This window comes from Propithecus coquereli, unplaced genomic scaffold (assembly GCF_000956105.1).
Source record: "Propithecus coquereli isolate 6110/MARCELLA unplaced genomic scaffold, Pcoq_1.0 Scaffold238, whole genome shotgun sequence".
NCBI lineage: Eukaryota > Metazoa > Chordata > Mammalia > Primates > Indriidae > Propithecus > Propithecus coquereli.
This window is the reverse complement of record NW_012147930.1, coordinates 4,735,080-4,759,643: the sequence shown is the minus strand read 5'-3', so window position 1 is coordinate 4,759,643 and position 24,564 is coordinate 4,735,080. Positions and strand designations below refer to the sequence as shown.

Genomic DNA, 24,564 nt, shown 5'->3' with positions numbered 1-24,564 from the left:
CATTATTTCTATGAGTTCTAGATTCCCAGATGTAAGAGTGCTGAGCATAAACAAAGAATTAATTCCCTGTGTCTTTCTCGTCTGTTTCTCCTCTATCCAGTAGATATGTTTGACGACTTCTCGGAAGGCAGAGAGTGTGTCAACTGTGGGGCCATGTCCACCCCACTCTGGAGGCGAGATGGGACGGGACACTATCTGTGCAACGCCTGCGGCCTCTACCACAAGATGAACGGCATCAACCGGCCACTCATCAAACCCCAGCGCCGTCTGGTAAGCAGGGACCTCACCGGCCCCCAGCTGCAGGGCTCCCTCCTTGGTGGGAAATCCTCTGGTTTTGAATTTTGGAATTCAAGGGTGTGGGTCGAGGGATTAGGTGGGTGGGGACACCATAGTAACTTCTCACACCATTCGGGGTTAGCTGGAGCTACAAGGAGGTCCCAGACCATCTAGTTCAACCCTTCGATATGCAGACGTGGAAAGTGAGAGTCAGAGAAGCTAACGGTCTCACCCCCAGGCACACAGCTACTGAGTCTCCTGTCTCCACCCAGGATCCAGGCTCCCTGGTTTCCAATCCGGTATTGTCCTGAGTGTCTCCTCCATTCACTTCACCCCTATGAGCAACCTCAACAGAGGCTGTTCTTTATTTACCCTGTTTAGTTGATAAAACCCAAAGCCCAGGAAGGTTAAATAGCTTGTCTTGGCCCCATGCCAGCGAAGTGTGGGCCTGAGACCCAGACTTTAGGCCCCTGGTTTCATACTCTTTATTAATGTAATTCGATTTTGAACAACATCAACTGGTTTCTGTGAATGTTAGGGACGGAGGAGCAGAGGGAACAAGCCCTGTGCTTCCGTTTCTTGAGTCCCAAAGCCATTCGATCTTTCATAGCATTTGGGTACAGTAGTTCCTCACCCACCACCTGCACCTGGCACCTGAAGCCAATGCTAGTTCTACTTCTGGAAGAAGATTTTCTGCCCACAGTGCCCAGTGTTAGCCGGGTTATTCGTGTGATGTCGAATGACAGTTAGGAATAGAAACCAGGTCTTCAGTGCCTGAATTCACTCTCCTCGGGAAGCAGAAATCTTGTTTTTAGCCTGGCGCAGTGGCTCACACCTGTAATCCTATCACTCTGGGAGGCCAAGGAAGGAGGATCACTTGAGGTCAGGAGTTCAAGACCAGCCTGAGCAAGAGTGAGACCCTGTCTCTACTAAAAAATAAAAAAAATAAATAAATAAATAAATAAAAAGAAAGAATTAGCTGGGCAACTGAAAATAGACAAAATTAGCTAGGTGTGGTGGCACATGCCTGTAGTCCCAGCTACTCAGGAGGCTGAGGCAGGAGGATCACTTGAGCCCAGGAGTTTGAGGTTGCTACAAGCTAGGCTGATGCCACGGCACTCTAGCCCAGGTGATAAGAGTGAGACTCTGTCTCAAAAAAAAAAGAAAAAAAAAAAGAAGTCTTGTTTGCATGCACTCCTAGGGGTGGCTTAGGTAGTGGGAGAGTCAGGTGCTGTCACTGGTCACAGGTCTCACACGGGGCCATCACGGCCTCACCCACTCGGGTGGCCCGGCCCCGCCACTCCGCGTGAGGTAGAAGGGCAGTGCCCACCTCTTCCCTGGGCGTGAAGGGTTTGTTTCCTGTGTTGCAGTCTGCCTCCCGCCGAGTGGGCCTCTCCTGTGCCAACTGCCAGACGACCACCACCACGCTGTGGCGCCGCAATGCGGAGGGCGAGCCCGTGTGCAACGCCTGCGGCCTCTACATGAAGCTCCACGGCGTAAGTGGACCCGGGCCCCGCACACCACACGTCGCCTAGCTCTGCCGGGCAGGGTGCCCACGCGCCTTCATTCCCATTTCTCCGTTCTCACTTGTCTTCTATTCAGACTAGAATTCATTCCTCCATCTTAACAAAGATACTTAGATTTGGAAGGGAATCTTCACAACTTTGCTGGTCTTTTCTCTCTTTAACATTGAATTCTCATGTTACACGTGAGGAGCCTAGGTATGTACATATGTATGGTGTATAGCAGCATGATATGTGACGAAGGTGACGTTTCGACTCAGTGCGTAGAAGGATAGCTTGTTTAAGAATAATTGCATTGACATAACTGGCTATTCACGGGAAAACAGCAAAGCATGACCCCTACGTCCTACCTTAAACAAAAATAAACAGGTGAATTAAAGATATTAAATGTAAACTTCTTTGAAATAAAATAAAAATATTAGACAATAAAATATTAACTAGGAAATTAATTAAACACAATAAAAATACCGAGCAATACATATACCAGAAGGATATGTAAGGGGAAGGATTGATTTAACCTTGGGGATAGTAGGAGAACTTCTTAAGCAAGTTCTTCAAGCTCTTAAGCCACGTAAGAAAAGTTGGATGTATCTGACTGTATAAACATGTAATATTAGTGTCTGGAAATGACACCTAAAGAAAGTAAAAGCCAGTGTGCACGGCATCAGAGAAAGGGTTAATATTTTCAGAGTACAAAGAGCTTCTATGAAGCTCTTTACATTCTGATATGGAACAATATCCATCATATAGTGCTTTTTATTTTAAAAAGGCAGCTTTCACAGCCTGAGCAAGCGCGAGACCCCATCTCTGTTAAAGGTAGAAATAATTTAGCTGGGCATGGCAGTGCATGCCTATAGTCCCAGCTGCTTGGGAGGCTGGGGCAGGAGGATCGCCTGAGGCCAGGAGTTCGAGACCAGTCTGGGCAACATAGCGAGACACTGTCTCTAAAAAAATAAAAATTAAAAAATAATAAATAGCCAGGCTTGGAGGCTGAGGCAGGAGGATCACTTAAGCCCAGGAGTTTGAGGCTGCAGTGAGCTATGATGGCACCACTGCACTCCAGCCTGGGTGACAGAGTGAGGCTCTGTCTGTATATAAATAAGTAAAGTAGTAAGTATCCTCAAAAAAAAAACCCCCACAAAACAAACAGAAAAAAACCCCAAAATTACCATTACTGTAGGACCCAGCATACTACTTCTGGGAATATATTCAAAAGATTTGAAGGCAGGGCCTCAAAGAGATATTTGTACATTCACAGCAGCATTATTTACAATAGCCAAAAGATGGAAGCAACTTCAGTGTCTGTGGATGAATGAATGGATAAACACAATGCGATACGTACGCACCGTGGAATATTATTCAGCCCTGAAGAAGAGGGACATTCTGGCCATGCCACAGCATGGATGAACCTCAAAGACATTATACTAAGTGAAATAAGCCAGTCATGAAAAGACAGTGTATGCGTCCACTTAGGTGAGGTCCCTAGAGTAGTCAAACCATAGAGACAGAAAGCAGAGTTGGGGTTGCCAGGGCCGCGGGGTGGGGAGGGTTGGAGAGCTGGTGTGTTAATGGGTACAGAGCTTCAGTTTTGCCAGAGGGAAAGAGTTCTGGGGATGGATGGTGGTGATGGTTGCAGAACGCTGTGAAGGTGCTTAATACAGCTGAGCAGCATGCTTGAAAATGGTTAAGGTGGTAAATTTTATGTTATGTGTATTGAAAAAAAGGTGTACCTAAGTGAGTGGGGTAAACATGAGGGCAAAGTCTTCTGAGCTGAGGATGGGCTTTCAAATGGCAGAGGTCGGGAGGGCGCCCTCCTCCGGGGGCGGGAAAGAATGCGGAATGGCTGAGTCATGGGCAGATGATGGGCGGGTGCCGGTGGGAATGCCGCCTCATCTGCCGTTGGGTAGTAGGCAAGTTCAAGTTCATGTACGCTGGTGCGTTTCTCTCTTAACCATTTCTTGTTTGTGTCTCTGAAGCAGTAATCGCTTTCCTTTCCATATTTGCAGGCGTAGTCTTTATTAATCCCACGTGGTAGACCAGCATAGAACAGACCAGGGATAAAAGATTTGGCCTGGCCTAAGAGAAACCAGAGGTGGGGAAGGCACAATATCTAAAAATACTGGAAAGACGACCTGTCGTAAAAACATTGTCCACAGACAGTTTGTCCCAGGAACTGGCCACAGGGCAGTCTCTTTGCCATAATCTCTTGCTGCTCCCCACCTCCCGTGGACACCCCACCGCGGGCTCCAGCCAGGCCCAGCGCAGTGCAGAGCTGCTTGCTCTAAGTACAGTGACTTTATGTCTTGGCTCACTGGGACTGTCACTGCTCAGGCCTGTTTTCCCAGTATAATTGTTAATTGCACTCCCTTTTTATTTTCAGTGTTCGAGTGTGGATGATAAAGACTTTTGCACATCTGCTAACTGAAATGTCTGTCCCTTGTCTACTCAAAACCTCTTACACCTTGGGCATCACCTCCCTGGGGAAGCCTTCCTTGATAGCCTCGTGTTTCTCCCCAACCCAGGGCAGTGTTTAGTGTTTCTTCTCTGTTTTCCCACATCACTTACCAGAGTCTGCTTATTTCTGCTTGTCTGTGTTTCCCACTAAACCATGAACTTCTGGAGGGAAGGAACTGTGTCTTTCATTGTCTCCTTCTCCAGGCGCTAGTAAAATGCCCACCACAGAACACAGGTGCTCAATACATTTTAACATGGAATTGATTTCTCACAGCAGGAGTTCCAGGGGCCTGTGCACCCCGTCTCAGCCCCAGGGTTTGTGCAGAGCTTGCTTAGATGTTGCCTTCTTGTAGTGTGCATGTCCTGCCTCAGTACTGTAGCAGATTGTGTGTAGATGCAAAACCATTTATATTGACTTGTGACCCTCTAGGTCCCCAGGCCTCTTGCGATGCGGAAAGAGGGGATTCAGACGAGAAAACGGAAGCCCAAGAACCTTAATAAATCTAAGACACCAGCAGGTGAGGAAAAGACCTGTGTAACTATACTAATAAGTCAGGAGCCCTCAGAGTGTGTGAGAATCACGCATCCTTGGTCAGACAGGCCAGCCCAGGCTGCCGAGGGGCAATGACAACGACGCCCATCCCTGGCTTTTCAGGATGGAATGAGTAACTCAGTAAAAATATAACATTGCCAGGGAGCATATTGGGAGCTTTTGGAACAGGTTCAGTTCAGGTTGTGGCCTGATTACTGTGAGCTGCAAAGACTGCACGGGGCCGGCCGAGCAGTCGAGGGCCTGAAAGAAAGACGAATGTCACGTGGTCCCTTTGTCTTGGGTGCTATGGCCACCCAAATACTCAATTCCTTTGAAGCCCCTCTGGGGCAGGATCTGGGAGGACAGGGTCCCATTAATAATATTCCTGAAAGATTGATCTGTCAGCCAGGAAACCAGATTTGGCAGCAAAACTTAATCTGAACAGATACGAGGCCATTTATAGGCTCTGTTTATCCCACTTAGCGTGAATATTCATGTGTTTTACTGTAGAGATACTCATACCTTTAATTATGGGGTGTTGCCCCGACCCCACTGCAGATACCCTATGATATACAGTATTTTCATTTTTTTTTAATTTTAAAAAGTTTTGAATCCTGAACACATGTGGCCTCAAGAGTTTGGGATCTGGGGTGGGGAAAGTGTGGGCCCGTCCTCTGAAAAAGTCCCTTTGGAATTCTGATACTTCTACCCCATCTTGAGAACTCTTGTCCCCTCACTGATAAGGACCCCCGCTTCTCTCCCCAGCAAACGTAAATAGAGCCCTTATTGCGGACCTTTCCCGGCTGTCTCAAAGGGCCGCCATGCGTTTGTCCCTGCCCCTGGTCTGGTGTCCTGACTCTGCCTTGTTCCAGGTCCTCCGGGCAGTGAGAGCCTTCCTCCCAGCAGCAGCGCCTCCAGCAACTCCAGCAACGCCCCCAGCAGCAGCAGCAGCAGCGAAGAGATGCGCCCCATCAAGACAGAGCCCGGCCTGCCGTCCCACTACGGACACAGCAGCTCCATGTCCCAGGTACGGGAGGATGCGGGGAGGATGCGGGGAGGCGGGCTGCAGCGTCCCGGGGGCCAGTCTGGCATGAGGCAGGAGCGGCCCTCAGGCTGGAAAAGGGCTGAGGGCCTCCTGCCCTCAGGCCCCCCACACCCCAAGGCGAGGGGCGTCTGCACAAGGCTGTCTTTCAGAACATCTCAGCAGCTACTGCGATCGGACACATAGCTGCGGCACACAAATGTTTAGCAGCTCCTCTGTGCCGCGACCTTTGGAGACAAGGAAAGAGGAGTCCAGGGGCCACACACAGCACTGGGGGAGGGGGAGGAGGAGAACACGCCACTGCAGCCAGAATCAGACTGCCATGTGGGGCCGACGGGAGGCAGAGCGGTGGGGCGGGTGTCTCTAGGCAAGTCTGTCCCCTAAGTCAGAGAGCGGAGGTTAGATCTTGGCCTTGAAGGACTTTGTCAGGAGGAGGTGGGGCAGGAGGAGCCCCTGGCACGGGCAAAGGCAGGTGGGCGGGTGGGGGCTGCAGGGAGGTCATAGGCAGGATGCCATTTCATGAGGCCCAGCTCCATACGTGTGTCAAAGGATGGCCCAGCAGTGGCCCCATCTCCCTCTTGCAGATGACCTGGTGGCGTCCCTGCTTCCCTGCAGGTCCCCTTCTTTAGGATCAGGGGTTCTCTTTGCAGGCTCCACTCTGCTCTCTCCTCTGCGTTCGAGAGAGGCTGTGTCCTAACGAGCTATTTTCTGCCTGGGAGAACCCGGTGCTTGGCCGGCAGGTTCTCTGTTTGGAAGTGGAGACATGAGGGTGACAGGATTGTAGACGATGTCTTGCGTAACTGTCAGAGCCCTCTGAGAAGCCACAATATCCGCAAACCCGCTGGGGCACAGCCCAGGTTGTGTACTGTGCTCAGAAGCAGCTGATGAGTCACCCAGACCCTCTGCGCCCAGATGGCGGGGATTGGGAAAAGCAGAGATGCGCTCCTTGCTCCCTTGCCCAGCCCTTCCCTGGGGTCCGAGCCATCCCGGGGTCGCCTGCATAGCGGGCTCCCCTCCGCATCCCAGACCTCCCTCATCATGCACTTTCTGCTTTTCAGACGTTCTCGGTCAGCACGATGTCCGGCCACGGGCCCTCCATCCACCCGGTCCTCTCGGCCCTGAAGCTCTCCCCACAAGGCTATGCGTCTCCCGTCAGCCAGTCCCCGCAGGGCAGCTCCAAGCAGGACTCTTGGAACAGCCTGGTCTTGGCTGACAGTCACGGGGACATAATCACTGCGTAATCTCCCCTTCTTCCCTCCTAAATTCCTGCACGGACCTGGGACTTGGAGGACAGCAGAGATCCAGGCTCGGGCTCCTCTGCCTGAGAATGACTCCAGAAGAACAACTGGGAAGAAACTTGAAGTCACCGATCTGGTTGGGGCAGTGGGTGCTGGATTTTCTCGGATGCCTTTTCAAGGTGGGGGACTGGGAAGAGCCCAGACTCTGACACAGAAGAGCCCACCCTCCACCGCGAGCACACGACGTCTCTCCATGCCTTGCATGGGAGACTTCTCTCCCATTCTCCCCCCGCCCTGTCTCTGATGAGAGACATGATGTCCTTCTCCCCTGCTCTTTCACTGCTGTGGCCTGAGACGGTGGTTTCTCCATCGGGTTCCCGTTGCCCAGGATCTGAGGGTGGGGAGGGGCAGGGGCCTGGGACCCCTGCTCCGTCCGGCCTGAAGGAGGGCACCTGTTTGACACGTGCGTGGATGTGACAGCCTCTTGGGCGACCCTGCCCTTGCCCAACACTCCCCTTGAGGCATGGAACGTCCCCGCGTCCCCCCTGCCAAATCTGACTCCACGATATTGTGCGTAAGGTAACACAGATGTTACTGAACGCTTCCTGGGGAGATGGGGGCCACTTCACCCGCCACATCACAGAGCTTCGTCCAAACGCGGCTTGGCACCTTCACCCCCAGGCTCCTCCCCTGCTGTGGGCTTGATCCTTTGCTCCGTCCTCTCTCCACTTCCAAGGCCTTTTAAATAAAAATCCCTCCCACTGTTCTGAGCGATTCAGCTCTGCCTTCAGCTTGGACGCGTCTCTCCCTTGGCAAAGCAAGAGCTCAGTAGTTTAGCTGGACAGCACCCCCTTCAGTCTGTGCCCCAACATCCTTCCTTCACCCCGCCACACACTGAGGGGTCCTGCTGCTCAAGCCTGGCAAACACTCTCCTAACCCTCGAGACCCTTCTGGAGAGGTGTCTGGTGAACACCACGTGCTTGGGGGCAGGGGCTTTTCGAGGACTTGCTCAGGGGCTCTCAGATCCTGCCGGGGCTGCTGTTCTTCTGCGGAGACGGCCTCTCGGCCAGACGGCGGCCCGAGGCCCCAAGTGCTCAGGCTTTGGGTCCTTTTTCCAGCAGAAATCTTTTGTCCAGGAGGCAAAAAGCCAGAGATTTTGCAACAGAAATTCAAAGCAAACAATTGCAATAAAACCCATGGAAAGAAAGAAGACACTAGAAGATGCTGAGGGTGGGCCTGGGGAGAGTCTCCAGCGCTGCCCCTTCTGGAATTGGCCGCCTTCTCCTCCGCACGGTGCTCAGTTCCTGCCAGGATACTGGGGCTCACGAAGACTGTTCCACGTCCTTGTTATCAGCAGAGCTGTGGCTGACTGTGGCGTTACTACGCCCACCCAAAACACCCAGCCCCCCACTCCAAAATCCTACTGGCTGTAGCAGAGAATATCTTTAAACCAAGATTCTGTTTTAATCATCATTTACATTGTTTTCTTCCTGAAGGCCACCTCATATACCCTCCCTACCCCACAAACCTGTTAACATTGTCTTAAGGTGAAATGGCTGTAAAATCAGTATTTAACTAATAAATTTATCTGTATTCCTCCTTCCCTTCTCCTCCCTCAGAGGGATTTCCTGGGAAGTTGCCGCTGCTGTCCTTTTCCGGGGACTCTTGAGCCACGGAGGCCTCTCCACTGATCCACTCGCAGGCTGGTTCTGACATTGGTTTTCTCCCTCCCTTTATTTTTGGCTGCTGGTCAAGGTGTCCTCGGCAGGTGGCAGTGGCTGGTGAAAAGAACGCTCACCCCGGTGCCGCTACTGACTGCCGTGAGACTTCAGACAGGTCACCTCAGGCTTTAGTTTCCTGGGAGAGGGTTGGGCCAACCACCAAGGAAAGTTCCTTACGGCCTAACAGAGGTCACTCGATGTGTGTGTGTTGGACAGGGCGTTTTTAGAGCTTCCCTCCAGACAGCTATCTCCAGCCCCACCTGATTTAAGGTATGTCTTGGCAGGTGGCCCTGAATAACAGAATCCTAAGTAGGCCCAGGGCCTGGGCTCTGCTGAGCAAAGCAGTGGGTACAATGCAATGCCACACACTTTCCAATTTACAGGAGTTGCTGTATTATTCAAGGGTTCCGCAGCCATTGCTGTCCCAGTGGTACGGGTTGGAAACCCTTTCAGGAGTCAACCCCCTTTGCCCACCCCCAAGAGTAGTCTACTGTGCATCTTTCCTTAGAGACTTCCTTAAAGTGGCTTCGAGCCTTATCACAGCCAAAGTCCCCTTTACCCTGCTGCCACCCCCACCACAGTTACCACTTTTTGAAATAGTTTTATCTACATAATCATTTGGATTATCCTTATTTTTCATAGATCAAAAACATAACTGGCTGAGTGCGGTGGCTCATGCCTGTAACGCCAGCACTTTAGGAGGCCAAGGTGGGAGGATCACTTGAGGCCAGGAGTTCAAGAACAGCTTGGGCAACCCCATCTCTACAAAAAATAAGAAAAATTTGCTGGGTGTGGTGGTACGTGCCTGTAGTCCTAGCTACTTGCAAGGCCAAGGAAGGATGATGGCTTAGGCCCAGGAGTTCAAGGATACAGTGAGCTATGATTGCACCACTGCACTCAGCTTGGGCAACAGAGGAAGACCCTGTCTATAAAAAAAAAAAACACAAAAAACAATCACATGGGCCGGCCATGGTGGCTTATGCCTGTAATCTTAGCACTCTGGGAAGCTGAGGCAGGAGGATCGCTTGAGCCCAAGATTTTGAGGTTGCTGTGAGGTAGGCTGATGCCATGGCACTCTAGCCCAGGTGACAGAGTGAGACCCTGTCTCAAATAAATAAATAAATAAAAATGAAGGGCTGTTGAAGAATGGCCTGTAGGCTCTGAAAATGTGTCCCAGCAAAGGCAGCCTTGTGGGGAACATTTCCAGGTCTTCCACGTTGCTACACCGAAGAACAGGGGCGTGCTGAGCTTTAATTCAGTGTTTTCTTAAACCTATCAAATGACCTTGGCATCTTCTTACTACCCAACTGCACTGATGAGGTTTGAGAAGAGCTGCAGGTTATGAACTGGAACACTTCTGCGGCTTCCCACAGGGGCCCCTGTACACAACATTCGGAGTAAGTCAATTCCACAATTTGGGGCAGTGTTTATTTTTTTTTAACTTTGAGGGGGTCACAGACCTATCTGAGAATGTATAAAAGCTGTGCTCACTTCCCCAGAGAGGTACACATAGCTTGAGATTTTGCACCCCACTCACCATTTTAGGGGTTTTATGAACTCTGGAAGCTTCTCCATATACCCCAAGTTAAGAACCCTTGCTTTGAGGCTCTGGTTTAATCCAGAGCTGTGAGGCTGTGTCTGTCGCCAGGTCAGCTCCACCTAGGTTGTCCTGGCATTTGGTGTGACAAGTTGGGCCCAGAGTAAACCTTCCTCTTTAGCTATAAAGTGAAGCAAATGAACAATCCCAGAGCAGGTGTCAAGGCCTCTGAAGCTGCTCTTGGTTCCAGGGAGGTTCTGCAGCCTAAGAGCTAGCTGTTTGCACAATCATCCAAGGACAAGGCTGCAGAATTTCTGCTAACCCCTTCCTTCCAGGAGGGTCTAAGTACAATGGGGTTACAGGAGAGCAGTTGCTAAGGATGCAGGAAGTTAGTATCACTGAGGTTTCCAATACCTGGTCTGGGAGATTGAATAGACCAGAAAGAAAACTGAACCCTGCTAAGAAAAAGGAAGTCTGGATTGGTGGGATACCATGCCTGACTTGTTTGTGGATCATAAGGGATCTCAGAGATCATCTGGTCCAATCTCCCTTCTCCTGCTGTTGAGGGAACTTACCCAAAGCCACAGAGCTGGCTGAGGAAGAGCAGCCTTCACTGGCCACCCACCCTCACTAGGAAGGCCCTGAGATTGAAGGAGGCACCATCTTTGCAGTTAATGCGCCCACCATGTGGGGGCGCCCACGATCTCCTACTCTCCCTTTCAGCCTCCAGTGTAGCCTGAGTTTTCAAGCCGTCAACCCGGGGTCAGCCCCCAAATTCTGCTAACAAAAAGCACCTACATTGGGCACTACTGCATGTGAGACACTGCTGGTAGCTTCATATAGTCACAGAAAATATTAATATTCACACATCCTCCCAATTATGTTTTTCACACGAAGATACAGCCCATAGATTTTAAGTCACTTGTTGAAGGTCAGAGAGCTAAGTGCAAATCAGGATTCAAACCACAACTATTTGACTCCAGAATCTGGGCTTTCCCACCTCGCCCCTGCATCTCCTAAAGAGCAGAAATCTACAAGCTGGGGAGCCCTGCACACCCTGAGTCTAGAGTCTTTCCATGTCTTTCCAGAAGTTCAGAAGAATCCTTCCAAATTCTCCCAACTTGAACATGATGAAAGAAGGACCTAGAGCCATTGGGGAGTAGGGCTTGCTGTTCACGGCCACATTCCCAAAAAAAGAGGGGCATCTGGAAGAGACCCCGGAGCCTCATTTAGCCCAAGGTGCCCCCGAGGTGCCTCTAGAGCCATATGAGCCCCCTCTGTGGGCTGCGGAATCCCTAAACCTTCAGCAGCAATTTGATTCCTCCCTGAGTCCTATTGCTTTTCTCTTTCACTCCCTTTCTTGCTTTCTTTGGGGTGGTTGCATTTTAATCTATTTCCATGTGCACTACAACTCTAACCTGCTGGAGAAGCTGGGAGCACAAAGGAAGGCGGAACACTTTGCTCCATGGCCCTTAGAAAGCTGGGCAGTGACCCACGTGGTGCTGGGGCCCAGGATCCTCTGGATTTAGGGGCTGCCCCAATCCTGGAGGCAGAAAAATAATAATTTCTAAAAGGTATAGTTATTGCTATATGTCAGGCCCAATGCTAAAAGATGTATGAGAATCATCTCAGTAAATCCCATAGTAACCCAATGAGGCAGGCATTGCACTCCACGTTACAGATGAAGAAACTGAGATACAGGAAGGTTAAATTACTGGCTCAGGCTCTCTCAGCTGCAGGTGGGGTTTGGACCCAGGCAGTCTGGGGTGGGAGCTGTGTTCTTACCCACTACTCTACAGAGTTACTCTTCCAGCTACTTGCCTTTTCCAGGCGGATTCCCCGGCCTTATAGTCTAAGAACAATGATTGCATATGTTTGCACAACACTTTATAGTTTATGTGTATTTCCTAATAAGTCATTTAATCATTCATTCAACACATATTTCCTGAGTCCCTATCAACTGCCAAGCACTGTGGTCTATGTCTTTGCTGCTCCAAGTGTGGTTCCTGGACAAGCATCTGCTGGGAGCTTGGTGGAAAGGCACTATGTCAGGCCGCGTTACAGACCTCAGTCAGAATCTGCACTTACACAAGGTTCCCAGGTGATTTGTATGCACAGGAAAGTTTGAGAAGTGTGGTTTATAATATTTCTATAATACCATGCAATAGATATCCCAGTTAATGAATGGATTCTGAGCTACTGTGACTTGCTTGTATTCCTACAGCTAATAATCAGATCATATATGCAAAGAGCTCACAACAGTGTCTTGCACATAGTATGTGCTCAATAAATAATAGCTATAATTATAAATGACAGAGCCAAGCTGTGAACCATTTGGTTTCTCAAATAGCCCCTTGGCCTCAGAAGAGCCCTCTTAGGTACCAGGCATTCCCTCCCACCAGGTAAGGCAAGGAGTGTAGCTATGGCTTCCCTCCCAGCTCAGACAGTCTGCAGGAAGGGGAGCTCAGGGCTCCAGAAGTTACCATTGGGGTGAGCCTGGTCCTATAGCAGGAGAATCCTCTGGTAGGGATGTTATTCTCCAGAAAGGCCAGATATAAAAGAGGGAGACCACAGGCTTTCTGAGGGATCCCTCCTGCAAACTCCATGCCCTCAACCTCACCCCTCTGCCTCCAGGGTCCCTTTCTATGCAGGACCCTACATGCCCTCCTGCCCTGGCCCCTTCAGTAGCTGGGAAGGCCACTTGTACCCACTCCCTCTCACTTCGCAGGACACAGCCATATCTCTAAGGACCGGTTAGGCTTGTCTCTCTGTGCTGCCACGTCCTGCCCAGAGTCCCCTCAGCGAGGCTCCATGGTGACTGCCATTCCAGACATTTGCTGAGCACCTGCTCGGACAGTTTCCCAAACTTCCCTGCTGACCTCCTGGAAAGCATTGGCTCCTCATCCTCCTTGGAGAACTAACATCAATGGAACATTCTTTGTCTTTAAAAGGCCTATTATTTTCTTTTATTCTTAGAAATAAAAATTTAATACACAAACATTTTTAAGCAAAACTTGCTTGCAGTAAAAATTCAAATAATAATATTCAAATAGTATAAAGCAAAAAAAAAGAAAATTCCACTTTTAAAAAGCTTCATGAGAATTTTGACCATCTGTTTCCTTTGGGCCAAGTGAACGTTCCCTTAGCCTGAACCACCTAAAGTTCTCCCATTCAGACACTCATCAACTTTTCTCTGAAATTGTCTCTGTAAGACAATAAATGTTCCGAGAGTGTCTTGTTCCAATCTTAGTCTCCGCCTCCGTCCTTCTCCCATTCCAGTTTTCGCTCCCCGAGCCGGCCCCGCCTCCAGCGCCCCCCCCCCGGAGGTGGAGGCTGCACCCCCGAGACAGAGCTCCACGCCCACACCCGAGGGAGGGGCCCGCGCCTCCAGGCGCCGACTGAATCCCATGCTCACTTCTCCCTTCCCAGGGGCGGGAGCCGAACCCCAACCCTGCAAGCCCCCCAGGGACCGGGCCCTGCCTCCTGCGCTCAGGCCCGGGGCGAAGCCAGCGCCCTTGCACCGCCCACAGGACAGCTCGCCCCGCCCACCCGGAAGAGGAGCCCGAGGCCCCGCCCACTGGGGCGGGCTCCGCCTCCTGCGCTCAGTCCCGCGGGCGCAGTTGCGCGCCGGCGGCGGCGGCGGCGCCGAGTCTTCCCGGTCGCGGTGTCCGCGCGCCGCGGTGCTGGCCCTGGGCCGGCCGGGGGGCCGCAGACCCGAGCCGGTGAGTCCAGCCGCCCGCCCCCCGTGGACCCTCGGCCTCGCGGCGGCGGCATGGGAAGGAGACACGGGGAGGGACCAGGGCCCTGCCCCCGTGCGGGGACGCTGCCCCGGGCCTTGAGGCCCGTGCGCCAGGCGGGTGCACCTTGTCACGAGTTTTTTTGGCTTGAGAACGCAATTACAGAAAAATTAAGCGTCTCTTAAGGGCGCCCGCACCCCTGGTCTGATTTTTCTTTTGGCTGTTTATCACGGTGCCTCCCCAGTCGCTCTTGGGGAGCCCCGGTGACCCCCAGTCCGGTCTCTGCGCCCCCAGGAAGCGCTGAGAAAAGCAGTCATTGTAGACGCTCCTCGGGGAGTGGAGACCTTGGGAGAGGACAGCGGCGACGACCCTGTAACCGCAAGCACGCCACCCCAGCCTGGCGACTTTAACCCCAGAGCGGACAGGGGCAGGGGGCGGCACGGCGGCGGCTCCATCGACCGCCAGGGCGCCTGCCGCTTCTCATCTTTTAAGGCTGTTGTAGGGGCAGCTTCCTACCTGTGCAGGCCCCTTAAAATACCTAAAAAAAAAAGCATGTGCACGTGTTGGGAGATTTTTAGGGACTTGGTGCGTTCTGGAGGGAGGCGTTTCCAGAAGCTTCCACCCTAGGAGAGCATCGAGGCTCAGAGAACTGGTTAAGGTCAGCTGTGTCTAGTGTCAGGATTCCCTCTAAAGTGTCTCGAGAGTGTGCTTAGGGGAAATGTTACCACGGTTCATCGAATCTAAGGCAGCATCGAATGTAAGGTACACATTTTTGAATGTGCTGCTAGTGAAACTATGAGAATGCGGACTTGGTAAGAGGCATCCTCATTTTTGAGATTTAAAAAATATTTTTAAATGTGTTTTTTAAAATCACTGAAATACCGCCATGCCAGGTACCTAGTTTTTTTCAGTTGTCACCATAACAGTCTTATGCTGGCGTGGGAACAGGTGTGCCCTAGCTAAGGCTGGGGGGCTCCTGTGCCCCGTCAGCTGGTTGCAGACCATGGAGACTGTCTCATACAGGTGGCTCTCAGTGGCCTGTGATGATTTGGGGCAGGGAGAGAAGGTGTTATGGGTAGCCCCCCATCAGTGTTAAAGTGGAACCCCAGCTGTTTCTCAGTTATCCGGTGGTTAAGCTGGACCAGTGTGGCTGGGGGTCTGCACTTGTGATTCTGAGCTCGGTCCATATTTGGTCATCTCATGCACTTCTCTCCTGCTCGAGGGTTGGTCCTGGGAAGGCCCTGCCCACATCTGTGTCTTTGTGTCCCTTATGGCCTTCTTCACCTTGGTCCCTTGCCACAGAATCAAAGTGGACGGTGCCCATAATATGACACCTAGCACACTGTTGGTGCTTAATAACTGCTGCATGAAGAAAGGCCAGAAGGGCTCGGAAAGGGAAGCTGTTCCTGTGAAGCTGGCCACACTCTGCTGCAGCTCATCCTCTGTGATCTGAACCCCCTGGCCCCCGTCCCAGCCACGCTCCCTTTTAGGCCATGTATGCTCCCAAAGTTGGTGCAGAAGGGGCTGCTTGGAGCTTGGCACCCGTCAGAAATGCTAGAGAGGAACTAGCTAAGACTGTGGCTTCTTTTGCCCATTTCTGCCTGCAGGGATGCCAGAAGGGCCGTCTGTGAGGAAATTTCACCATTTGGTGTCCCCCTTTGTGGGCCAGCAGGTAGTCAGGACAGGGGGCAGCAGTAAGAAGCTTCACCCTGATGGCCTCCAGGCACTGTGGCTCCAGGACACCCAGGTGAGTGCATCATTCCTATGGGAGTGGGGCTGGCATCTCCCCTAGAATCTGCCCCAGACATGTCAGGCTGTCACATCCCTGAGCCCAAGACACTTAAGCTTCCCAGCGCAGCTCGGCCTTCCAGTCCGATGTTTCTCTGCTCAGCTGTGGGACTATAAAGAACACGTATGTGAGCTGAAGACCCCCCCCACTGAGAGGGTCTGCAGGGATTCCATTTGCTCCAGCTGTGTCTGATGTGCACCTTGGCTGGGAACCATGTTTGAGCCCACAGGGCCAGCCACTGGGAGGGAAGGAAGGAGGGAGTAGAGCCTTCGGGGTGTAGGTGCAAACCCGCTCACGTTTGCCCTGGACAGGAGTCGGAATCCCTTCAAGGGGCTCTTGTGGTCTGACCCTGCCTCCCTCTCCAGCCTTCTTGTCCTGCCCCAGATCTGTCTCTAACAGTCTTTTTGCCCATGGTTTTGGCACACTGCTCCCCTGCTTGGGCAGGTCTTTTTCTCCCAACTGTTCCCCCCATTGCTTTCCCTCCATTTACCATGGCAATTCCTAGTCTTCTGGCTTCTGCTTAGCCATCGTGTCCTCTGAGAAGCCTACCCTGCCTGCTTCGGGGGGGCAGGGTTGGCGGGGAGAGACCTCACCTCTGTGCTTCCAGGGCATTCTGCTGTTGCACCCTTATTGCTGAACTATCCCGCCTGTTGAGTGGAGGAGACAGATGAACAGGGCAGGGCTGTGTTGTATCCCTAGCACTTAGCTGAGTGCCTGGCAGGTAGGAACACACTGGGATGTATTTGCAGAGTAACTCAGTGGACTCTGCTGCTGCTTAGCTGTGTGCTCTTAAGCAAGTTACTTAATCTCTTAGCTCTAGTTTAAATTGTGACTTCTCTTATGGCTGCCATTTTTATCAAATCCAATTTGTGTGCACACATGCTGGTTATTTCTAGCATGGAAAAACATCATGAATTAAATGAAATAATGAGTTTGTATTTATTTCTTAGCTAATTCATGAAAAGTTGGGAGCAGATCTCCTAGGGTGGCCCTGCTGTCTAGCACGAGTCTATTTCATTGCTAACTAATTTTTCCTCTTGCTTCCGATCACTTGGAAAACCATGCACTAACTGCTCACACCACTGGAGCAAAAGAGCAAAATGTTAGCAGGGCCCAAAGCCTCAACTTGGGAAAGCTCCATGGCGGAGGGAAGAAGGAAGACATTTGCAATAGGATAAATATCTGCACACCCCATGTCCCCTTTCTGGGTCTATAAGGCTAATAAGATCCATATTCATTTTTTTTTCTAGGTCCATGGAAAGAAATTATTTCTTAGATTTGATCCAGATGAAGAAATGGGGTCCTCTGATAACAACCCAATGCCGGAGCGTCCGTGTAGAGGAGCACAGGGGGAAGGGGCCACCAGCCAGAAGCAGGCCTCGGGGCACGGATGCGGGACCTCTGATGGAGCCTTTCGCTCTGTAGAGCTCGTTGTTTCCCAAGGAGGTGATGGCCCTGCGTGTTTGAGGGGAGACACCTCTGCAGGAGGAGCTGAGAGGTGGCTGCAGTTCAGGTTTGGTTTGTTTGGCAGCGTTTGGGTGAACGAGTTCTCTAGAGCCAAGAAAGCCAACAAGAGAGGCGATTGGAAGGATCCTGTTCCAAGGTAATGGTGTGGCCGTCTGGGTCCTTGCGGGGTCTGTGGTGTTCATGTGGCCCTAGGCTGTGGGGTCACATTAAGGAGGATATCCAGCCTGCCCCCTAGGACCCTGTTGTCTAGGAGAGAGAAGCCGCTTCTGTACCAACCGATGATAGAATGTACACTGAACAGTCTGCACCCCAGGTAGCTTGGGGAAGGGAGAACTTTCCCAACTGTAGCACTTGGGGGTGGAAGGTGTCTGAAGAGCATTTTATGGCTTGAGTAGTGCATCCTGAATTTAGGGGCAGGATTTTACCAATTTTTAATGTATGAATGTTGAGAACAATATTTTTGTGCATTAAACTCTATGTTTAGGATCATTTCCTTAGTGTTGATTCCCGGAGGAGTAATTGATGGTTGAAGAGAATGAACATTCTTACAGCTGCACCTTTCTATGGCCTTACCGAAGTGCTAGGTTAGCTGGCTTCTCACTTGAAAAGAAAAGGAACTGTCCATACACAGCAGGATCTAAAAAAAAAAAAAGAAAAGGAACAAAAGAATTCTTTCCTAACACTTGCCTCACAGTTCTCAGTTGCGCTATCAGCATCACCCACTTAGATCTTATCATACATGTTATAGAACCCAGTGCTGCTCATTATCTCTTGTCCTTTTCGTCTCTCCCATCTTGAGATCCCTGCTGATTTGATTTCTGTTGCCTGTGTATTTTCTCTTGAGCAGTCATGTCAGATCTGATGCATAGATGTTCCTCTGAGTCTCGCTCAGCTAAAGTTGACCTTTTATTCTCATTTGAGAACACAACTAAGGCCAGACGCAGAGATCTAGGGTTTCTTCTCCGTCAGATGTGGGGTCAGGTTCCAGTCTGATGGTCTTTCCTTACAAAGTAGCCCATCATTTCTTTATCAAAGTTTGCGAGGTTTCTGCTCTGTCCTTGGCAATTAGGAAGCTCATGGGAGTATGTGCAGTTGTATCTTTCTTGATAACTGTTGCCTGGGACGGGGTGTGGTGGCTCCTTAGCCTCTGTATTTCTCTGTTTTCCTTCCTAATGTGCCCTGTTTTTGTTTAGGTAGCCACACCTCCTAAACTGTGGACTTTTCTATATTTTCCAGATTTTCTTCTGTGAACATGTATTGTTACAATCATGTGCGTGTGTATATATATATTTTTTCATTGCTCCATTTAGTCCTGAGATGTTTATGATTCTGGCACAGCCATCTCTTATCTCTTACGGGCACTTAGCTTCCCCAGGTTAATTGTGGCTGCAGTGTGGAAGCTTCACACACGTGTGATCTGATGATAAACGCTCGCTATATGTGCATCTGACCTGACTGTACAGTGTAAGCTGCATGTATTTGTGTTCTGATGACAAATGGTTTGTGCGTACATATGACCTGGCTATACAATGATAGTGGTACAGATACTCCTTGACTTACAATGGGGTTATTTCCCAGTGAAGCCATTGTAAGTTGAAAATACTGTACATGGAAAACACATGAAATATACCTAACCTACCAAACATCATAGCTCACTTAGTCCAGCCTACCTTAAATATGCTCAGAGCACTCACATTAGTCTATAGTTGGGGAAAATCATCTAACCCAAGGCCTATTTTATAATACTGTTGGATATCTCATGTAATTTATTGAATACTGTGCTGAAAATGAAAAACAGAATGACTATATGAGTACTCCAAGTATGGTTTCTACTGAATGTGTATCTCTTTTGTACCATTGGAAAGTCAAAAAATAGTAAGTGGAACCATCATAAGTCATGGGCCTCATGTGTGATCTGACTTCAGAGTGGAATCTGTATGTGTGTGTGATCTGGTTGTGTTGTGGTAACTGTGCATGTGTGTGATCTGTTCTTTCTTCCCAGGTTGGTCCTGCACTTTGGTGGAGGTGGCTTCCTGGCATTTTATAATTGTCAGATGTCTTGGAGTTCTTCCCCAGTAGTCACACCCACCTGTGACATCTTGTCTGAGAAGTTCCATCGAGGGCAAGCCTTGGAAGCCCTGGGCCGGGCTCAGCCTGTCTGCTATACGCTGTTGGACCAGAGATACTTCTCAGGGTTAGGTACGCCTGATGGGACGGGGAGGAGCCCCACAGAGTTGCTTAATGGCAAAATCACTTGTCTGGGAGTCACAAAACCTGAGACCCACCCCCGTTGTGCCTGTACTCTTGGTCCCGAGGTGGCCACTTAATCTCATTAGCCTCACTGCCCTGGTTTTTAAACTGAGGGAGTTAGATTAGGCAATTTCTAACTCCTCTCTCTGGCTTTAGAATTCGCACCCTAGTTTGTTATCAGTTTTAAGTGTCCTGACAGCCTGGTTGGAGTGTGATCGCCTAAAGGTCAGGATCATGTCTTTTGTGTTCTTGTACCCTCCACTGCCCAGCGCGGTGTCAGGCACAGGGGAGGTGTTTGACCAGTGTCGCTAGGAACTCAACGTCATGCAGTTTGCTAACGGAGGAGTGCGTTTGCCAAGGGACGCTGCTCCTGGGCAGGTGGAGCTTCCTGTTGGCACAGAGATCACTCAGTCTACATCAGGTTCCTGTAAGGCATTCGTCCCTATGCCCTCAGGAGCAAAGAGGCTTCGAAAAGTGGCTTTTTGGGCTTATATAGTGAGAGCTAATAACATAGTAACCATAGTAATAACCACCAGCATTTTTCAGGTGACTCTGAAGTGCCAGACGGATGATTTCACCCTCACTGCTATTGGTAGAGTAGTTACCTAGTAGTTTCCCCTTTATTCAGATGAGGAAACTAAGGCAAAGGACACATTTCAGAGGTAAGAGGTGCAGCTGAGATATGAATCAGGTATTCTGCCAGCGAATTTTGGAGAGAAATTGAATAACCAGGAGCATGATTATGATCTTGCAAAGAGCAATTGTTTCATTCATCCACTCACTGCAAACACTAAATAGGTGCCCTCTACCAAGCTCACCCCCTCTCCTTGAGGAGATCACTGTTTAAGCGCCCAGCACGCACGGACTCAGTTCACTGCTAGTTAAAGTGGAACGTGATAGATGCCCAGTGGAGAGAGAGAGAGCACTGTTGATTTCGCAGAGCGTTATTGGTTCAGGAAAGAGGGATTCAAGGCTGGCTTCACAGAGAAAGAACAGGAGTAGAAAAATAATAAAATAACACCTCCTAAACCCTTTCTACGTTACAGGCATTATGCTTGGCATTGTAAATAATAACAGTTCGTATGTATCGAGAGCGCCCTATGTACCAGCCACTGTGCTCAGCATTTTTACTGAATTCTCATTTATTGCTCATAAAAACCAGGTCAGCTGTCTCCGTTTTATAAATAGGGAAAGGGAGGCGTGAAGTGGCTGAGGAGCTTGCCAGGGTCATATGGGGAGGTCTGGTGGTGCTGAGATTTAAGTTCAGACAGTCAGGCGCCCTTTTTGATGACCTCTTTGCTGTGACATGAGCCGTGCGTGAGCTTTATTTCACTTCACAACAGCCTTAAAGGGGAGAATGATCAAACCCATTTTACAGACAGGGAAGTGGACTCAGATGGCCGACTTGTCTGGGACCCTCCAGGACGAGGCAGAGCTGACGCCGGGTCTTCCTGCTGTGCCTCCCTGCTGCAGTCACACTGACCGCGCTGCGTTAGCTTGTTGGATGCGTGTCCTGTTTCCTTCCCTTATCCTCTCCCTGCTTGCTTTCAGGGAACATCATTAAGAACGAAGCCTTGTACAGAGCGGGGATCCACCCTCTGGCTCTCGGTTCGCTCCTGAGTCCCTCGCGTCTCGAGGCCCTGGTGGACCATGTGGTGGAGTTCAGCGCAGACTGGCTTCAGGGCAAGTTCCAGGGCAAACAACAGCACACGCAGATCTACCAGAAAGAACAGTGCCCTGCCGGGCATCAGGTCACGAAGGAGGCGCTTGGGCCACCCGGTGGGTTCCAGAGGCTCACCTGGTGGTGCCCACACTGCCAGCCCCAGTTGGCCCCCAAGGGGCCAGAGCAGTCCCAGGTCTCCTAAGGCATTCGGGACCCTCTGCATGGAACCTTGCCCTTTGGTGACCGTGACGCCTGAGTGTCCGGAAAGGAGGGCGTGGGCGGGGAGTGGGGCTGTGTGCAGAGGACGGGGTGGGTCGGGAGTGTCAGCATTGTTGATATTCATCTTATTGGAGTTGTGTCTAAGGCAGAGTTTTCAGAAGGTTAGATTTTTTTCCTTTTCTAGTTCAGTTAATTCTTCTTATCTAATTCTTCCATTGTGAAAGATGAGAAAAACCACGACACCAAGTAAGGGGAAAACCTTCCTTCCCGGAGCGACAATGGGGCAATGAAAATGAAAGCCTCTGGGAAATGGCTGTGCTCCCAGCATTGCTTTGCGGGTGTTGTGTTTTGTTTCTGAAACTTTGGTTGACTTGAAGGCCCTCTGTTTTGAGAAACAGGAAAGTAGGATTTTTTCTTTGTTTCCCAGGAGGGAGCCGGGGATGAGGGTTCAGCCTCCTTTCTGGATCCTTCCCCCTGGACAGAGACACTAGAGGGCTGGGGGGCGAGGAGCTGGCCACCTCCTGGTGTGACCAGTGGCCGTTATGGAAAAGCTGCTTGTTTAGTCCTTAAGCTGATATATTTGTGACTATTGATACTTTGAACAATTCAGAAATCGAGGGTTGTAGAGAAACACTTCCTCGTGTTGTTGGCAACTGCTAGATGAAACTAGTACAGACACATGAATATAAAGGTTTTTGTTATTTTCTGTTGTCATCTTTATTTGTCAGTAAAGGGTCTTAATGCATTGCCATGTGAGTTGTATTTAACTCAGGCTAGTTTTGAGCCTGGGGCCTCATGAAGCAAAACCCTGTGGTTGGTTGTGAAAATCTTAATATCGACAATTTAATTCTAAAAATGTGGATTGTGTTGCATGTAACTCATGCGCAGAAAACAATACAAAATAACAAATTAGAAAGGATCGTTTTAATAAAACACTGCAGCCCCAGGGAAAAATTTTTTTTTCTAGTGTGGCAGTCAACAGGTTAAACTGTAAATGACAGAGCTGTTTGTGAAGGTGGCCTCCCAGGGTTTGCTGGGTTGGCCTGAGGAATTGACTTCAGAAGAGCAGGGGATGGAGGTGACTGCACACCTGTCCTGCTGCCCCAGGCAGGCCCCTGGGATTTGGCCTGAGATAAGCAGAGGGGAGCTTTGCTTCTCTTCCACAGCCTCTGGCACAGAGGAGACAGTGATTTGTGAGAGTGAAATTGCACACAGTGGCTGGCTGGGTGCAGTGGCTCATGCCTGTCATCCCAGCACTTTGCAAGGCTCAGATGGGAGGATCACTTGAGCCCGTGAGTTCAAGGCCAGCCTGGGCAACATAGCAAGACCCCATCGGTACAAAAAAATTTTTAAAAGTAGCCAGGCATAGTGGCATGCACCTGTAGTCCCAGCTACTCAGGAGGCTGGGGTGGGAGGATCACTTGAGCCCAGGAGTTGGAGGCTGCAGTGAGGTATGATTGCGCCACTGCACCCCAGCCTGGGCAACAGAGTAAGACCCTGCCTGTCTCTAACAAAGAAAAAACAGTAGCTGCTGTTTCTGGCTTTCCTTTACTCTCCTCTGTCTTAAATTATTGAGAGTTTTCAACAGCGAGGAAAGCCACTTTATGGTGGACTGATCCTCTGTGTAACAGTCAACATGGACCAAGTACCCACCCTGCGCCAGTGTTCACCCGGCACAGAGTGCTCACCACTTAGCTTAGTCTTGCACACAGTCTACAGCACGACCCATGAAGGTAGGGACTCACTGTCCTTATTTCATAGATGAGAAAGCTGAAGTCTAGAGAGGGGAAGGAACTTGCTTAAGCTCGCACGGTTAACAAGCGCCAGAGCCGCTGCCTTAGTCAGCTCGGGCCGCCATAAAATACCATCGACTGGGGGACTTAAACAACAGACTTTTCTTTCTCACAGGTTTGGAGCCGGGAAGTCAAAGATCAAGTGCTGCCTGACTCGGTTCCCCCTGAGGGCCCCCTCTCACTGTGTCCTCGCAGATCTGGTGGGGTGGGGCAGGGAGTGCTCTGGGCTCATTCTCTTCTTCTAAGGACACTAATCCCATTATGGGACTATTTTATAACCTAAGCCATTCCTGCGTTCCTTATATTTACACATCTTCCACTTAGATACGTACATTAGATATCTCTTTTATGTGTTAAAAGGGCCAATTCTTTTGACCTTAGCCTATGTATTAGTCACCTTGGGCTGCCATAACAAAATACCACAGGCTGGGTGGCTTCAACAACAGTTGCTTTCTCACAGTTCTCCGGAGGCTGAAGTCCAAGATGACAGGGTGGGTTTCTCCTGAGGCCTCCCTCCTTGGCCTGCAGACATCCGTCTGCTTGCTGTGTCCTCACATAGTGTTATCTCTGTAAATTACACTCCTGGTGTCTCTTCTTCTTACAGGGTCACTAATCTTACTGTGTCCCTATGACCTCATTTAACTTTAATGACCTCCTTAAAGGCCCTAGCTCTAAATAGTCACATTGAGGGTTAGGGCTTCACGTATGAATTTTAGGGGGACACAATTCAAAAGGAGTTTTGGAGAAAATCTTCAACTTCTCAGAGGCCATCTCCCCCTACTCTTTTTTAAAAAATTTACATTAAAAAAAACAAACACATTAACTTATAATCCTACTTCCAGGCCAGGTGATGTGAAAATATTAATAAATCGTTATTTATATTTAGAAGAGTATATTTGTGCACCCTCGTGTGTATAGACACATAAAATACATAATATATAACAATGCGTGTGTACGTGTGCATGCTAAATACGTATGTTCAAATTCATTGTCCTAACCCATGTGAAGGGACGTGAGAGTAGAATGCCAAGCATGAGCCGGGGCAGAGCTGGTGCCTGCAGGACGGTGGGTCCAGAGTCCCCAGACACGGGGGAGGCCTGGGCGCCCCGGCTTTGGCGTGGGTCTGCCCCAGTCAGGATTGGTGGAGAGGAAAAGGCTGTTGCAGCGTCCAGAGGGAAGTTGTTGGAAAAGAGGCCTGGGAGTGGAAAGAGGGAGGGATGCCAGGCCCTGGCTCTGATGGCTCAGGTGGGGCCTGCGTGCTGTCAGCCCTGGAGGCCCGTGGAGCTCAGGAACCTGGGCTGTGGGGACGACCGAATTAGGGAG

General features: G+C 50.3%; 2 protein-coding genes across 5 annotated transcripts in view; both read left to right on the top strand.

Moving 5' to 3' along the window:
- GATA4 (GATA binding protein 4) overlaps positions 1-8,664 on the top strand; it is a 73,785-nt gene extending 65,121 nt beyond the window's left edge. For 2 of the 3 annotated variants that reach the window (XM_012645899.1, XM_012645898.1), the window contains exons 3-7: positions 101-270; positions 1,647-1,772; positions 4,684-4,771; positions 5,658-5,812; positions 6,886-8,664. In XM_012645899.1, the coding sequence (XP_012501353.1) occupies positions 101-270; positions 1,647-1,772; positions 4,684-4,771; positions 5,658-5,812; positions 6,886-7,068 (722 nt within the window). In that variant the 3' untranslated portion in view covers positions 7,069-8,664. The remainder of the gene's footprint in view (positions 1-100; positions 271-1,646; positions 1,773-4,683; positions 4,772-5,657; positions 5,813-6,885) is intronic. The other variant, XM_012645900.1, reaches the window with a different exon arrangement.
- A 5,298-nt stretch (positions 8,665-13,962) lies between these two features.
- Positions 13,963-22,310, top strand: NEIL2 (nei endonuclease VIII-like 2 (E. coli)). Of its 2 annotated transcripts, none has more exons than XM_012645883.1 (5): positions 13,963-14,045; positions 15,668-15,807; positions 17,100-17,362; positions 19,319-19,515; positions 21,118-22,310. In XM_012645883.1, exons 2-5 carry the CDS (start codon positions 15,670-15,672, stop codon positions 21,429-21,431), a joined length of 912 nt encoding a protein of 303 aa, XP_012501337.1. In that variant the 5' UTR covers positions 13,963-14,045; positions 15,668-15,669; the 3' UTR covers positions 21,432-22,310. The 2 variants fall into 2 exon arrangements, with proteins under 2 accessions (XP_012501337.1, XP_012501336.1); XM_012645882.1 differs by having other exon boundaries at positions 17,100-17,452.
- Positions 22,311-24,564: the final 2,254 nt, after the last annotated feature.

Excerpts from the sequence above, each read along its gene's own strand:
- NEIL2 (XM_012645882.1), top strand. The coding sequence starts at position 15,670 with ATGCCAGAAGGGCCGTCTGTGAGGAAATTTCACCATTTGGTGTCCCCC. Across the intron at positions 15,808-17,099 it reads TGTGGCTCCAGGACACCCAG|GTCCATGGAAAGAAATTATT; the intron begins GTGAGTGCATCA and ends TTTTTTTTCTAG. Across the intron at positions 17,453-19,318 it reads TGGAAGGATCCTGTTCCAAG|GTTGGTCCTGCACTTTGGTG; the intron begins GTAATGGTGTGG and ends CTTTCTTCCCAG.